Genomic DNA, 17344 nt, shown 5'->3' with positions numbered 1-17344 from the left:
GATCAGGGATCGGGAGCGGGTAACGATGGTTTTCGCGAGGTCAGAAATATTTTCCCCCAACGGTCGGGAAACAAAAAAGACCACGCGATCACAGACATAAACCTCCTTACTTAATAAGTTTGGTGGTTAAGAATAGCGACACTGGTTCTTACCATGCTGAGTATTCTGTATAGTCTGAAAACCTGGTACCCGTACACCACCGTATTATGATCGCCAACAATGTCCCGGTAAACCTCCCGCCCGTCTCTGATTACTAACGTAAACGGAAGTATCGTAGAGAAGGGCGAAGGTGGCTTCCGGGACACCGCCTGCTGGATCTCCTTAAGGGACGCCCGAACGGTGTACCCAAGATGATGAGATAGCTCGTGTCGAGTGGGTCGTGGGACGCGAAACCTTCGCGAGCCCCCGGACCCCACCAACACCTGGACCAGCCATTGCGACAGCGGCTGGACCGAAAGGCTCTGTAAGGGTGATGAATGCGGTCGTGAGTCCTCGCAAGGCTTGTGTTCGAAGAAATAGTGCTGCAGCGCCTTATCGGACACCACAGCCTATCTTTGGCTTCAGCCGAACCTTGCCCAACCCTGGGGATTGGAGAGGGACGAATGTCGGTATGCACCACGCCCGTGCGTAGTCACGAGAACAGAGCGCCGAAACAGTGTCGCTCCAGTGTTTGTGAACACGGAAGCTAACCTCGAGACCGTGTGCAACTCGGCACCGCCGTCCCCGAAGCCAACGCCAAACCGAAAAGCCATCTTGAGAGTTACGTATTTAAGCGTGCCGCTTTTGGACGGAAGGTCAAAAGGGTGACCCTAAAGTAATCTAAGACTGTGTTGGGATCCCTTAGGAGGATCACTTTCCTTTTTGGTAGACACTGCTGAACATACCGTCGAGCGTGAGACTAATAAGGTAACCATCGGCTATGATAGTCGACCCGCCTCGAAACCTCGGTGAATGGAGAGGACAGCTGACTTATAGCTGGCCCCAGTGGCCCGCTGAAGTCTTGCTTGGAACTTTTCTGTCAGAAACTCCGAACTAGCAGCACAGAGGTTCTAGCGGGAGAGCTATTTGTCTCATTGCACCAAGCATAGTATGGAGCCAGACTCTGGCTATACGTACGGAGGGTAGACTTCCGTCTAGCCAAAACAAAGAAAAAAACAGCTTCTGATGAAAAGTATCCCTCGCTGCGTGTTCCCTGGTAAGGGCCATGCAGCTAACTGCAGGTGCTCTAGTGATAGACTGGGTACCTCCGCTCCGGGCATCCGGAGTAGATCTGGTACTGGGAGTGCCAGCGGCCTTGCCGCTAGCAGAATGACAATGCAGTCTTCCCACCCGATCTTGGCCACCACCCTCATGAGTAGTGAGATCGGAGGGACTGCATAAGCTGTCATCCTCCCCAGTCTATGGACAGAGCGTCCACGGTGAATGCTTGGGGGTCCGTGACCCTTGAGCAGTACACCGGCAGTGGATGATTGCGATGAGATGCGACCAGATCTTTCGAGGGGTGGTACATCCCCTTGAAGATCGTCTGAGCGACCTGCGGCGCAAGGGACCATTCTGCTGGTCCCGACACCCTTCCTCGTGACAGATTGTGCGCGAGGATGCTGGTGACGCCCGCGATGTGTATCGCTCTCATCGTAATCTGCCTGAACTTGCACCACCCTATCAGGTGTCGTGCATGCAGGCTCAATCGTGGTGGCCCGGAGTCCCCTTGTCTGTTGGGGTAGGCTACCATGGTTGTGTTATCCGTCAGGACAACGGTATGTGATTCCACGATCACCTCCTCGTAAGCGAGGGAGGTTGATGTGAAACTCTGTCTCTATGGCCCCCATAGGCCCGAGACGGAGTCTCCGTGGATGTGGACCCCCAGCCCGCTTTTGACGCTATGGTCGCTCACTACGTGACATACCGGGGTGCAGGAAACCTGACACCCTGGGTCAAATTGGGCTGATGGGTCCACCACCAGAGTTCCTCTCGCGCGATCTCCGACAACGGAACCGCGAGGGATATTGGCTGACGACTGGGCCTGCAAGCAGGCTAGAAGGTGTAGTTGGGTAAGCCTAACGCATAAACGGCAGTACAGTACGAGGTCTACCATACTGGCCATTAGGCCTACCACCTTCATCCATGCCACAGCGGTTTTGCCCGAGACTCGCCAAGAGTCAGGCACACCGCACCATGTTCGCACCCGCTGGGTGAGAGCACCGCGAACCCCTCCGTGAGGGTGATCTGGGCCCCTACAAATAGTGGTGACTGCGTCGGGACCACGCTGGACTTTTTTGAGCTGATCAAAAAAAAAAAAATCCAGGGTCCCGCACCCTACGGACTATCAACCCCATGAGACCCGTAGTCTTCAGTGGAGTGCGTCCGTATATGAGCCAAACGTCCAGGTAGCAACTGATGTTGACACCCCTGTGCTTCAGGTACGCTGCCACCGCTCTGACCAAGAGTGTTAAACACCCTGGGAGAGATGGACAGGCGGATGGCCGGTATCAAAACTGGTAATTTTGATCCTGTACCTAGAAGCGCAGATGCCTCCGATCTTGAGAGGCGATTGGCATATGCAGATAGGCGTCCGAGAGATCTAGCGATGCTGTTCCCATGCCCCTGATGGAGCAGGCTAGCACCGAGGCGAGAGTCCCCATTCTGAACCTCTTGGGCCTGAAGAACGTGTTCAACAGTCTGCGGTTCCGGATGGGGCTCCCGTTGCCGGTGTTCCTTGGAGCCAATGGCTCCAAGATCACCCGTAGAACGGGGGTAGACCGGGACAATCGCCCGCTTCGTGGAGAAGCTGTGTGATCCCTGTCAGTAGTGCCCGACGCTGGGGGCCTGACGGCACTACTGTGGACCTCTGAAATGTGCAGATGAATGTGGGGAGACTGGGTTGCCAGTCTGTAACCCCCACTCACCACTGACCATACCCAGGCGCTCAAAGAGATGGTTTCCCACCTCTGGGTGAAAGCCATAAGCGGTCGTCCACTGGGAGATCCCCTGTGGAAAAAACGCTGAGTCCCCAGGAATGCTCTGCCTAGCTTCCCTTGGAAGAGCGCTTGCTCTTCTTCGGGCTTGCCAGCTGTTCCTGTGCTACCCTTGCGCCTCCCAGAAATGGGTGCTGCAGAGGTAGTGGGCTCGGTACTGTTGGTGGTGCACGGCCTGCTGAAGTCGGAGCTCCTACCCATGGTAAGGGCAGTTTCCGACCTCTTCAGAGTGCTCCCGTTGGTAGCTTCTTTGCACGGTCCTCCACCGTAGCGCAGAAGCATCCAAAGAGAAAAAGGACCCTGCCTTTCCATCGCGTTGAGCGATTGGAGTGGCAGGCCCCTCCCCCCGGCGCTGAGTGGGCACCCTATGGGCTAGGCCCATGGAGCTCTCGTTGAGGCTAGCTGTTAGCACCGCTAATAGGCTCACCTCGCTGAAGAGCTCAGATGTTGTCTGAGCGTGATACGCTTGACGACATCTGGGTCCCTCTCGGATCCCCTCAGGTAGGTCCCGTGGTCCTCCCGCGTTACACGCAGAGGAAGCGTGCAAGCACGCGGCGTCATAGCTCTACTGAGCTCGACAGCCCTACGATATCTACCCGTGAGGTTTGCCGGGAATGAGAGTGTAGGCGTCCCCTGTGAGGAAGCAGCAGCTGAGCATCCTACTGAAAAGGATCCCCTGGTCCTCCTCCATGGACTCCCCCTTAGGGGGTGTCCGGAGGAAGATCAGTGCTGTTGCTCCCTTCGCGGGGCAGCGGGGGAAGGAGACTGTAGTGATGTCACTACCGGACTCAGCTTCCGACTCCTTTCCCTCGCCCACAGTATCCGTGATCATGCTCCGATGATGACGGTAACTGAGGACGGGCATCTGAAAGCGGGTAAGAAGGCATAACCACTGTGTGGCTCGCCGACTACCTGCCAGCAGAAGAGGGAGTACTCCCGCAAGACCCTGAGGTATCCGCCATGGCACCACTGGGTCCGCCTGCTCTCGCAGCCGTCGTCCTAGCGCTAGCAGCACGGGGCCTACCCTGATCAAGATCTGGGTTAGCCCCATGCCGGCTGGCCTGGTCAACAGCTGATGTTGGTACTGCGTGGCCATCGCTAGGCGACACTTGCCACGGTGCTAGGCCGTGGAAGAAACACCCTGCGGCGGGTACCACGGGCATACCCGCCGGCAGCTGACCCTGAAAGGATCCGCCACCAGGGTAACCCCATGGTACTGCAGTACCAGCACCGCCTCCCCCTTGTTGCCACAGAGACTGTGGCGATTAAGGCGGGTGCTGCGGTACCGGTGCGGTATCAGCGTGGGTACCCGTGAGGGTTCCCAACTGTGGACCGCTGTACCCTCGCCACACTGCGCTTCCCTGTTTTGGGGATCAAGCTGTGTGCTGGCGTGGTACCGGCGCGGTACTAGCGTAGGTGCCCGTGAGGGCTCCCGGCTGTGTACCACTGTACCCATGCCTCACTGCGCTCCCCGCAAGGGATCAAGCCGTGTGTATGGGTACCCGCTATACCGGCTGTCCCTTGGCTAGAGGGAGCTTGCCTAGTACCACGGGTAGCTGAGCGCAGCATACCCCGATCAATCACCTCGCCACCTGAATAGGCAGCGCCAATCAATGGAGCTATGCCCTGTTGATTTGACAGTGATCGATCAAGAGAGGGTAATTGACCCATTGACGGTAATGGATCACCCACGCTCCGCTGGCTCTCGAGGACATAAGTGGGTTGTTGATCAGCTAGGCTGTTCAAGCTACTTACTGTACCCTCTAGAGCTTCGCCCAAGGTCGCTGTGTGTGGCGGACCACTCACGGCAGCTATGGGCGGGTGCATAGCGGCTACCACTGACGTCAAGCCGTAGCTCGCCTTTGTAGCTGCCACCGAATGCACGCGGTCGCTGTCCCGTGAGAGACTGCGAGCCCAACCCCTGAATAATCGCCAGCCAGTCCCTGTGGACAGCCAGCAGCTATTCTAGGGCCCAGGGTATCACTCGGCGGTCCCGCCATGGAACGCTGCCGTGTGACAACCCCAGTTGGTTCTGCTAAGACTACACCCACAGCGTTAGCAGCGGTATCGTCTCTGCTGAACCCATGCATGCTAGGGTTCAACCCAGGCAAGCCCGGGTACCCTTGCATGCTGCCCGTCGCTGGCTACTACTGTGGCTGTTTGAGCCTGTAGATATGCCTGCAACAGACGGGTGTCCTCCTGCTAAAAACCCGTGAGGATTTTCGCTAGAGGACTGGTATCCTCCTGCTACAAACCCGCTAGGGTTTTCGCTGGTGGTTACCGCTCTGCTGCCTGCTACTTTGCTCCGACGTATAGTCAGTGCTTTCGCTGGCTGCTGAGCCTTTGGACGCGCTAGCAGGCCCCGAAGGAACCGCCTGCTTGTCCGGGGACCGGAGCCCCCTTAAGCAGACCTGCCATGACCCATAGGGGCTGTCACCGCAGAATCTACCGGATCGACTGGTATCGTCCTGCTGCAAAACCCGCTAGGGTTTTCGCTGGTGGTTACCGCTCTGCTGCCTGCTACTTTGCTCCGACGTATAGTCAGTGCTTTCGCTGGCTGCTGAGCCTTTGGACGCTTAGCAGTCCCGAAGGAACCGCCTGCTTGTCCGGGACCGGAGCCCCCTTAAGCAGACCTGCCATGACCCATAGGGGCTGTCACAGCAGAATCCACCGTGATCGACCTTACCAGTGCCCTTGGTAGATTTCTTCTTCGTCTTATGGCGATGGCGACGGAGCCTATCCAAATCGTCAAGCTGGAACTCGGAGAGTCCTAAGCAAAAGAAAGACATCTAGAAGATCGTGAGCACTCCTGTGGGTGAAACAGAGCGGGTGTGGGTCCCGCTCCGTCACCAGGGAAGGGCAAGCCCGACAGGGCCGAGGCGACGAGGAGAAAGGGAGGGGGGCACTACCCCCCAACACGCGACTCAAGCCCAGTAAGCAAACCTGAGCACGGAGGCTGGTCGCTAACGTTAGTGGTAAAGTAAGGACTGGCTAACTTTATTACTAAAATGTCAGACGGGTCCCTACCAATCCCCACCGTATGAATATCTGATTAACTCGTCTTTATTGGACGGTAATGAAGACATAACGATAGAGTAATCACCCTAACATAGCAACAATAACCTACCGTACATGAAATACAATGTGTATGTACAAACATCTATTGTAACTTACAGGCTGCAATGGTTGTTTTACGTGGGAAACAAAATGAATGGCGTCAACGAGCGGCCATTTTGAATTGCTCGTGTGTCCCGTGATACAAACGGAGGCACGATATGTAGCTAAGTTTTGGATCGTTTTTGTCACTTTTTCGCCAGAAAATGCCGTCAAAACTATCCTCAGCCGAACAATACCGGTTTGGTTTTACCTAAGGTGTGAAACTACAACCAGATATCTCGCCTTTGGTCGAGAAATTGATACACAGTGCTATGAACAATCGATAGGCACGCTGTGTCAGTCGGAGACCAAGGAGGATAAAGGCGATCATATGGTGTGACGTCACCTTTTGGGTGAGTCCACCGGGGATCGGGGTTTTTGTTATTTATTCATTTATGTGGGACAAAATGACTATTGGTTTTTCCGCATCTCGGATCGATGCAAGAAGTATCTTAATCAACATCGGAAACGGTAAGATCGACCGGTGTACTGAGTCTGGAAGATAAGCGCCAAGGAAAGACAAAGAAAAATAAGATCACAACTTCATAAAAGCAAAGGCCTGAGTGGTAATCCCATATGTAGCGGAGTGTCTGAAAGAATCAGCAGAACCCTAAAGAAACATGACATCGCAACCGCTATGAGACCACACACTACAATCAGAAAAATGGTGGTCCACCCAAAAAACCGGTCAAAACTCCATTTTGTGTTTACGAAGTAGGGGTGTCTACGTTTACACGTTTCACGTTTAACCGACCGTAAAATGCACTATCCGTTAGGAAAATCACTAACCGTTTAAGCGTCAAAAAAAAAAAAAAAAAAATTAATTAATTAATTAATAATTAAATTTTTTTTCAAAGTTTTCGCGACTTTAGAGAACCTCTAAACCCAGAGAAGATTTATAAGCAGTCCCATGGTACAACTGAAACATCCGGTACTTGAGAACCAGTCTAGTAGAAATTTCAATTGAATGAATACAGCTGTCAAAAGCTTGATGATTCTCTGCGTACACTGTGTGATGAACGCCGCGTGTAATGCGCGTAACGCGAAGTGAATTCAACCTTGCCAACTCACTCATGATTGGTTAGTATTTTAATTATTGTATCCATGGTCGTATGCGTTAAGTACTTTGAAATACGCAACATACGAAATCGGTCGCATCGCGTACAGCTGTTGGCAGCTGTGTCCATTAAATTGAAATGTTTACTTTTAGTATACCGATTTCTTGTACTTTCAGACTTCTATTCCTCATTCAAATGTGGGTCGATAGTAACAAAAAAGAGCTCATTTGAACAGGGTACCGATGTTCTTTTCAGGGATCATCTCAAAACGCTTATCGACCCAAGTTTTAGACATGTATATTTTGAGTGTTTGAAAAGCGCCTTTGGAACGGGAATCAACAGTGAGCAATTGTGTGAAACTCTGTGATTACTAGACTGGTTCTCAAGTACCGGATGTTTCAGTTGTATCATTCATGGGACTGCTTATAAATCTTCTCTGCTCTAAACCTACCAGTATTGTCTGTAACAAACGCCCGAGGCGTTGCATTTTTCCAAAAGGGCATTTTATTGGAAATGAATTGAAAAAAGTGAAAAAACTTTAAAATTGGGTTAAATTTCCCGATGGTGCTCCTGTAGAAAGACGGGATTTACAAGTACCGTACCTAATAATGGCGGCGCCCACAGAACAACATGGTTAATGATATTTTTGTGGTAAATACAACAAATAAGTGCATCATCAAGCAATAATCTGGTGAAATTCTACCATAATTAGGCAATGAAATGGATTGAAGTTTGAGTCGTTGTAGGTTTTGTCCATGCAAATGCACTTAGAGATTGTCATTCGTCAATGACTGATGCAAGTTTTAAGCTTACTCAAAGTCAAACAATATGGCATGGAATTTGGGGCGTTTATCAGAGGGGGAGTGCTTATTTATACAGACAATACGGTAGGTCCAGTGGTTCTCCGAAGTCATCGAAAACTTTGAAAAAAAAATTTTAAAAAAAATTTAAAGATTTTTTTACATACGTTTACACAATTAACAGACCGGATTGTGGTCCGTTTAAACGGTTAGACAAATAACCGTTAATTTACACCCCTAGTACGAAGTCCTGTGTGGCAGCTGCGACTTAACTTATGTACATGTAGGTGAAACAAAAAGACCTTTCGGCACACGTTTAGACGAGCACCGATGGAGGAGGAAAAATCAAGTCAACAAAAATACACCCGGTCAAAACGAAAAGAATCCGAGAGCCATTTTAAGAACTACGCTATTCGTGACCATGTAGACTGGGCTAATCATATTATCAATTGGGGGGAGTCAAAATTTGAGAGAGAGAGAGTGACAGAAAAGCACAATGGATCAAAGAGTCAATTCAGATCAGGAGGAGGGGGCGAGGAGTGATGAACAGAGAGACGAGGGGGTCTACAATCTGAGTCATGTGTATGATCCACTTTTGGAGATTGCGAGTATTAACATCACTACCGGAAGTGATATAACTTCCCGCCACTCATCAGCTGTTGGATCACAACATCAACAAGCTTCTATAAAGTCAGTGGTTCGCTGACGAAACTGTCAGCAAGAAAATAGTAAGTTTCTTCACTGGTTTTGACAAATTAAAAACCTGTTTAAATTGTGTTGCAGATCATTAGGCCCCGGAAAAAACACAATTTTTAAAGGCAAAAAGCGAGATATAAAAAATTAAAAGGCGAGATTTACCCCAAATTTGCTTTAAAAACCGAGATTTTCCCGGAAAATCACCGCCAGAAACAGAAAAATCCCTGAATATTAAAAACAAAATACTGCCCTCTGGAAGTCCAAGCAGTCCATTATGTATACACACACATGCTGCCGACTCACGATCGAATGATGAAAAACGTAAACAGAAGTTCAAGTATTTCCACCTCAATATGTTGTTTACATAATAAGTCCTTTCTCAGTTTAATAAATTTAACTATAAACTACTACAATTTAGTATTCAATTGACCTTTTTCGTAAATCCCATAACCCTTTTTATGCGAGTACACCTAAGAACTTGTCATTTTGCGTCACGCAAAATGACGAGTTCTCAGGTGTACTCGCAATGGGTTATGGGATTTACCGAAAAGGTCAATTACCTTGACATGACATTTTAGAGACCAATTAAGCACTGAAACTACACACTGGTGAGTGCATTTTAAGCTTACCGTATTGACATGAATTGTCAACACGGCATGTATATGGAACTCAATGATTTTCGGATGTTTTTACGGCATTAAACACCTTGTTTTATTGTTTGTAAAAGCGAGATAATTACTAAATAGCGAGAATTGCGGCGAGAAAACCGAGATTGCGTTTTTTTGCTGGGGCTTACAGATCATTATTAAGTCTTTGATTTTAGTGAAAACTTCAGATTTTGGTAAATGAGTACTTGAAAAATGGTTGTTTTGGGAAAATCGCGGTCGGACCTGTAATGCGCGATTATAGTTTTATACTCATCTGAAAATGACTCCACATTTTCCATCTACTTTTTGAGAAAATAAGGGCTACCGTATATAAAAAGGCCAGATTTTCCTGTGCTTACATCCAACTGTTAACCATGTTTTGACCTTGTGTGTTCATGCGCACATGTAATCGTATACATCAAATTTTCCTGATTTCTTTTCAAATTTGAGAGATGACATCACCAGTTCTAGTAAAACACAATTGTCCACTTGTGGGAACCAGCCAAACTTCAGTACAGAATAAAAAACCCCAATTGCATAGGATCGTACAGTCTAGATTAAATTGTACAAAATTTTCTAGTCAAGTTGATCAAACTTTGTGTGCAATGTGCATAATATTGTGACGGACCCCTTAAGCATATAGAGGGCAGTGTTGTACGACGGGTTTCATTAGTTAATTGAAGACGGGCTGTGACTGCTGATCCACCTTGATAAACATGAGTTGATTTCATAACGATAATGTGAGGACAACGTATAAGTTCCTTATACTAGGTTTCACCTACCTTGTTTAGCCGCGCCATGTTTAGCGGCGCCATGGGGGTGTCTGAGGGGGGATGAAGAAGCTGAAGATTTTTGAAAAATGAGTTTGTAAATGGCGCAATTTGGTGCATACTTTTTGTACTTTTTGACACTTTTTTGGCGACTTGAAAACGTTCAGAAACTTGTTGTTTATGCATGTAATGTCAGGCCTCGAAATAAGCCAGAATTTCTGAGGGCCATTTGGGCCCTTGATCTTAAATGTTTGAGGGCCCTTCACAAATTTTTGGGGGCCCAAATTTGGGCCATTGATTTTAACCTATGTGACCCCACAAAAAAGTGAGTAACTGTAGGAGCCTAAGGAAAATAAAGAAACAAATAACCCATATGTTAACATTCAAATGAATAGATTATTTAATAAGTAGGAGTACATGTAATTAAGTAATTAGGAATTAATTAATATACATAAAGAAGTACTAGAAAGAATAGAAAGAGAGAAGCCCAAAGAAAAAAGAAATAGGGCAAGCAACCTTTTTAGATGATGCTGGGTTTTTTTTTTTTTTTCAAAAAAAGTTTTTATTTTATTTTGAATTGATTTGTTTTTTGTCATTAGTATCAGTCCCGGTTAATCAGTCTTTTTTCATTTCCTTTATATCTCCAATTTTATCAAAATCAAAAGTGATTTAATATGCAAAAGTCATGCAGTGCAATTATAAACCCGCCACAGTGACAGAACCTCATTAATATTCATGACCTGCTGTATTATAGTGGTGTATTGTGTTATCCCGAAGTACCAAAAACACGATTTTATGTGAAAAAAACAGAGTTATTACACCTACTTTAACATCATAACTATCTAATATTATTAAAGATCAAAGTAAATAACAATGTTTTTGGCCTTGAATTTACTTCAATTCTCCCGAAATGTGAATTTAGAATGCAATATAGTCGGGCGATTTGTTGGTGTTGCATGACTTGAATTCTGCAGTAAGCTCAAGTCCGTAAGTGATAAAAATTGCCACAAATTTTGCGGGCCCTTTGGGCCCGCCGGATGTATCTTTTGCGGGCCCTCGCTGATTTTCGGGGGCCGAGGGCCCGCCTTATTTCGAGGCCTGAATGTGTATACGTGTAACTGTAATGTGTTTATTATCATCCTATTGCGTTTGAGTGGACATTCTGTAAAAATGTCGATCATCAAAGCCCGCATCAAAGCTAATAAATATCAGATGTAAAACACTTCTGATCATGATGTGTGCATGTGTCAGTTATTTTAGGTTCTTAATAGTTACCTTGACAAAATACGATTATGAATATTTCAAATCAGTCTGATAATACTTTATAAAAATCCATCATTATCCATGCGCATTGCAATTGATGTAAACAAACAGAAATATTTACGTGAGCCAGCTGAGTAGGCTAGCAATTAGTGAGTACATGGCCTGGTAGCAATCGCAGGCGCGGTGGATCCCGTTTTTTCATCGTGAATAGTTTTGCAGTACCGGTACATACATTGGAGCAAAGAGAGGATTGGCACCGTACATGTTTCGCGATGATAAAAATAGAAACAAATAAACTCGTACAGTACTTTCTGTGTGAGCTACCGCTACAAAATGTATATTGTGTTGTCTGTAGCACACATTGTTGTACATGTACTTGCTTGTTTTCACATAGGGTGTTTGATGATGGACGATGGTGGACACGCGCGGGGATAACCTTGTGAGTGATGGGACGGATTCGGGGAGCGACTGTCGGGCATATTAAACTGGACGTCCAGTACTACACTACAGTGGTGAAAAAAGGGTATATTTAAAGAAATATTTGGACAACTTTTCCTCGATTTTTTTCTCTTTTTTATTTTTTTAAAATTAATTAATTTTTTCCATAGCTCTTGTTTCCAGCGAGATGTACGAATTTCCTGGCAAGGAGCTTCCCATATTGTCCACTTTTTCCCGCTGTGAGTAGAGGGTCAGAGTTCACCCCCGAACTTGGACATTCCCAATATATGGAGGGTGAAAAATTAATTAGAGAATAAAAGATAGGATTTTGTCTTTTGCCTATATCCAATATCGTGTCATAATGGATGGGCTGGCCAACTACGATAAAAATATTGGCCAGCCCATCCATTATGACACGATACTGGATAGGCAAAAGCAAAATCCTATCTTTTATTCTCATTCTTATTCAGTTTTAATGTAATTATTGCGAGAAAAATTGCCTTTTTTTTTTTTAAAATTAAGTTACTTTTGTGAGGACATCCCAGTTGTTTTAAATGAACGAAACCATCATGAACATCTAAGCCGCCGAATCGCGTTCTTAGTTCTCGCACGTGTATTACGCGCGATCATTGAGGAGCAACAAGCGTGCCACCGTTGCGTGGCGGCGTGCACCCTGACTATCAACTATTGTGAGATATTATACACCAGAAAACCAATCAAATTACGTGAATTCTTTACAAGACGCACCCATTGAATAAGAATATTTTTTTAATTTAGGGGGTCATTCACCCCCGATCAGGGGTTAACGCTACCCCTGAGCGACACATACACAATTACGTATACATGTAACAGGATACTGCTCTTCACTAAGTTGGACAATAAGTACTCCTGAAACACGTAGAGGAAGATTGTGATGGTCCCCAGTAAGTTCATCCGCACATCATCATGCTAGGAGATTCGGGAGCCAACATGACACAGCGGCACAACGCATACGAGTTTTGTTGTTGTACCCATTGAATTTGTGTGGAACGGACTCGCTATCGGGGAAATGTACGTAAGCATTCCCCACCGTAGCACGATAGACACCGATAAGATAAAGGACGCGAAGGTGGGGGTGTTCCTTACTAGTCACACCAAATACCAAACAAAAAAAGTGGCAAATAAACAAGAATAGAAATTAGGCGATCTTTTCTTTTAGACCACCCGAGCTATATAAGGTTAAAATTACAAATTTATCAAATTTAACTTTCGCATCAAGGTAAAACATGTTTTTAGCTGAACAAATATGTATTGGGCCTTTTAGTTTTATTTCGTCGAACAAGCTTTATTTTGTTCCAAAATCCATGATTTTATTGCAATGTTTAACGAAAGAGCTGAATGCAAAACCGGGATGCAAACTCCAAAACTTTTACGCAGCACGGACGCTTGATGTACGCTCGTTTTGATGACGATTTACGCTTTCGCGTATCAAGCATTTCCAAGCACGTATGACAGTTTTTTACTGCGTGACGCAATTCTGCATTTATTCAAGATGGCGAATTTCTCGAAAAACGTGTCATGTATTTTTATTTACAAAATTACTTCATTTCACAAATTCTTTGCCACTTTCCACTGACCTGATCATCTTTTTTAAATATGACGGAAGTAATGCTGATTTTATAAAGGTATGATTCTTGCACTTCCGTCGGAAGTTCTGATATTTTTAAAATCGTTTTTTGAGACAAAATCTTTCTAGAAAAATAGCCGTTTTCACTTGTTTTGAAAAAGTAGTTTTAACCTTGTTTTTTACCCCATAATTTCCCTCATTTATCTAAGCCCTACCCTCCTTCCAATACATTAAACCTTGACTTCAAACAAAGACAAAGTGTATGGCCACTGTTTAACAATTGATGTGTAAGTTTGATGCAAAAGTAAACCTTATTATGATTGTTGTAAAAGTAATAATTTAGTCCCTATAATATCGAGATTCGAGGGTGGTCTAAAGGAAAAGATCGCCAGAAATTGAATATCAATATTACATGTTAACAACAGTTAATAATATAATCAGTGTCAGGATCGCCGTAGAATACGTATGCATGTCCATGGTGAATGGACTGCACACTGACATGGACTGGTGATGGTGATAAACTAGTGCCGTACTATTACGCTGACTTTCGTATTCGGCGAGGAGGACGATTTCGACCTCCTGGTTTGTTTACAAACAGAGAGGTAGACAAAAAATTGTTCCGCTTGTCCAAACACTCAAGTATCAGAAGGATGGTCCACAATAGCGTGATTCACATAACCTGAATAGGGATTAAAAAGCTGTCACGTAGAACCATGTGCTTCTATTGTCCAATTTGCCATCAAGATTTCATATGGAAACAGTTCAGACCCAGTACACGATCATGTCAGAAATTAATATTTTGTTCTGGGTCTGATTATTCGGACTAGTGATAAACATGCATGCATGGCATGAAAATTATGTTTTCATTTTATTTTATGGAAATGATTTCACTTGATACATCAGGGTCACAAAATTACTCCTTTTCATATCGAAACATTTAATAAACATATCACATTATAACATCTAAAGTATCTAGATTCAGAACGAATCATTATGACTCACTCACTTTCGTAATGGACCAATTTATTGAAATCCCATTGAAAAGTACACAGTATTAAAAACGCATGTTGTTCTGCGTCACGATCGACAAAGATTGCAATTTTACAAACATACACATAATCAAAATTTTCCATACCTCTTGATCTCGTCCTTTATTCTTCCAACTCTTGATTCTACTTGCCGCAACATCGTCATGATTTATTTCATTCGACATTTCGCTTGCCAAAACACAAAGGAAGTAATGCGAATCGCAAGGAGAACACTACTTCCAAAATGCCGGCCAGACAATGACGTCACATTTTCCAAGGTCACCAAAGGTACATAGAACAACAACTCCTATTGGTTATCACTTCGACTGCCTTACAACACTAAATTCTTTTATTTCCTGTATTTATCACTTTTCTTCTCATTCACGTCACTTAGAGTATGCATAAAATATTTAAATATGTAAAAATGTTTTAAATATTGAGAAATATTCCTAAAATATGTTAATATTAATTTGTATTCCTAATCATCCCGCCAATAATAACCCAATCAGAGAATAGATAAGACAGGTGGACTTGCGGGATTCCCAGAATGATCTGTGCGGAAAGGACGGGGAATGACCTTTCGCTGACAGCATGTTATGATTTCACATGTACTGCATTGGTACCCAAAACCGGATATTTTGGGGCCTATGTTTGAGACATACTATAGGCTGGGAGCTTATTATCGGAATGGCAACCCCCCCGGGTGCCGCTGGCAACCCTTGCGAATTATGGAAAAAAGTCAAGTTCAACTTTTATGAGAGGTCAACATTTATAGCAACACTCTTAGAAAATAGGACCAGGGATATCCCTGATAGGACCTAGGCTACAATGACAACTTGAAAAAAGTTAAAAAAAAGAACCTTGAAAATTTAAATAGGCCTTTTGAATTAAACAAAAAAAAGCACTGAGTGCGAGCCGTTTTTGCGTTTTGTTTGTAGGCCTACAAAACCATCTCAAGCCTTGGCAAAGATTTTTTTCTTTTCTATAGGCCTGTACTGCAAATTTACAAATAACCATTTCTTGGCTAAAGAACCCTTTTTGGGGTCTACAAAGAAAATAAATTTTTGTTTTGTTTTTGTTTTAATTTTGTTTTGTTTTTGTTTTGCTTTTTTGTTTCGTTCCTTATTTTTTTCCTTCATGTTCCTGATTTCTGCTAGGCCTATAAGTGCAGTTTCAAATGTTGGTCAGCTTGAGTCATTTTAACATTTCTTTTAATATAGTCCTAGCTTTGCAGTCGGCCTGTTGGCTTTTTTTTTTTTTAACGCGCGGCCAATTAGGCCTATAATAGGGCCTAACCGTTTTGCCCAGGGATTTTGCGTACTGAATCCCACTGATCAGTGACTGAATCCTCACATTTTGTGTCCTGAATCATCATCATCTAGAACGCGTGTTAGGCAATGTTTTTTGGAACATAATATTATTTTGCATGTTTTTTTGCTTTGCTTGCTATCTTAGCATTTAGGGCCTACAAAGAAAATATTTTTTTGTTTTGTTTTTATTTTAATTTTGTTTTGTTTTTGTTTTGCTTTTTTGTTTCGTTCCTTATTTGTTTCCTTCATGTTCCTGATAAAGTTTGCTATAGGCCTATAAGTGCCGTTTTGAATTTTGGCCAGCTTCTTCATTAACATCAGTTCTAGTAGGCCTATAGCTTTACATTTCGGCCTACTGGCTATTTGTTTTCTAAATGCGCGGCCAATCAGTAGGGCCCTATAGCCATTTTGCCCCGGGATTTTGCTGAATCTTCACGTTTTGCGTACTGAATCATCATCATCTACTACGCGTGTTAGGTAATGTTTGCTTGCTATCTGCTGTAGGCCTACTAGCATTTATGGCCTACAAAGAAAATAATTAATACCTCTACTTTTTTAGTCTTTATGTTTAATGCATGATGCAGTCATGTCTACAGTAGAATTCACCACGACCTTTTCAGGACTTAAACCCCATTAAAAGCTATTAAACCAAGATAACACTCATTGAAAACAGCTCAACTGATTAAATCAGATCTTCTCTGGTTGTGCACATGTGTCTGGTTTACATGTGTGGTATCGCCATGAGCTGGTATTATAGCTTCAGTTGGGTAACCGATTATAAAGGAAACGAAAGGAAACAATGGTAGCCTATAATGTGGACCTTTGTTCACGAAATGAGACAATGGTCTGCTTTTTGTTAACCAGCATTCTTGAAAATGAGCAGTATAATGATTGTTGACTTAACACGGTTTGGAAATAATTTCTTCATATTTTTGGTGTTATCTGTCGTTTACATATCCTTCCTAAAACACCAAAGTACGAATATTTCCAAACATCTAAATTAGCTAAAATTTAGGGCATGTTACAAAACTATATTTTCTAGAATTTTAGAAGAGTATACTTTTAATATTGGCAGGTTATTTTTCACACAGCGACGTTAACTATAGGTAATGTACTATTACCTATAACATACACTAAAACACCAAAGTACGAATATTTCCAAACATCTAAATTAGCTAAAAATTTAGGACATGTTACAAAACTATATTTTCTAGAATTTTAGAAGAATAGGCCTACTTTTAATATTGGCCGGTTATTTTTCACACAGCGACGTTAACTAGGCAAATCCCCATACTTCTAACGTACGCTATTTGTAGAGGTCACGCGTCACAATGGTAAGAGCACTGTGTATTGTGTATAGGAAAACGGACAGTAACTGCAGTATGGATTTTTTTAATGATTATTTTTTTGGCTATCTACCGAAGATAGCAATTACGGCGGCAAAACTGCATTGAACGGGGTTGCGCGCTCAGACAAAAATCGGCATTAGTATAAAAATCGGCACTAGGCCGAATGCAAAGCTATAATGAAATGTTAAAATGACGAAGGTTACCAAAATTGCTATCTTCAGAAGATAGCAAGCAAAAAAATAAAATTA

At 44.3% G+C, this 17344-nt stretch overlaps 1 protein-coding gene across 1 annotated transcript in view; it reads right to left on the bottom strand.

The window, feature by feature from the left end:
* LOC140155054 (importin subunit alpha-3-like) overlaps positions 1 to 14716 on the bottom strand; it is a 28126-nt gene extending 13410 nt beyond the window's left edge. The window contains exon 1 of the mRNA XM_072177737.1: positions 14545 to 14716. Coding sequence (XP_072033838.1) covers positions 14545 to 14622 — 78 coding nt within the window. The 5' untranslated portion in view covers positions 14623 to 14716. The remainder of the gene's footprint in view (positions 1 to 14544) is intronic.
* Positions 14717 to 17344: the final 2628 nt, after the last annotated feature.

The sequence above is a fragment of the Amphiura filiformis genome, chromosome 6, assembly GCF_039555335.1.
Source record: "Amphiura filiformis chromosome 6, Afil_fr2py, whole genome shotgun sequence".
Taxonomy (NCBI): domain Eukaryota; kingdom Metazoa; phylum Echinodermata; class Ophiuroidea; order Amphilepidida; family Amphiuridae; genus Amphiura; species Amphiura filiformis.
Note: the sequence above shows the minus strand (reverse complement) of the source record. Positions and strands in the feature narration are given on the sequence as shown.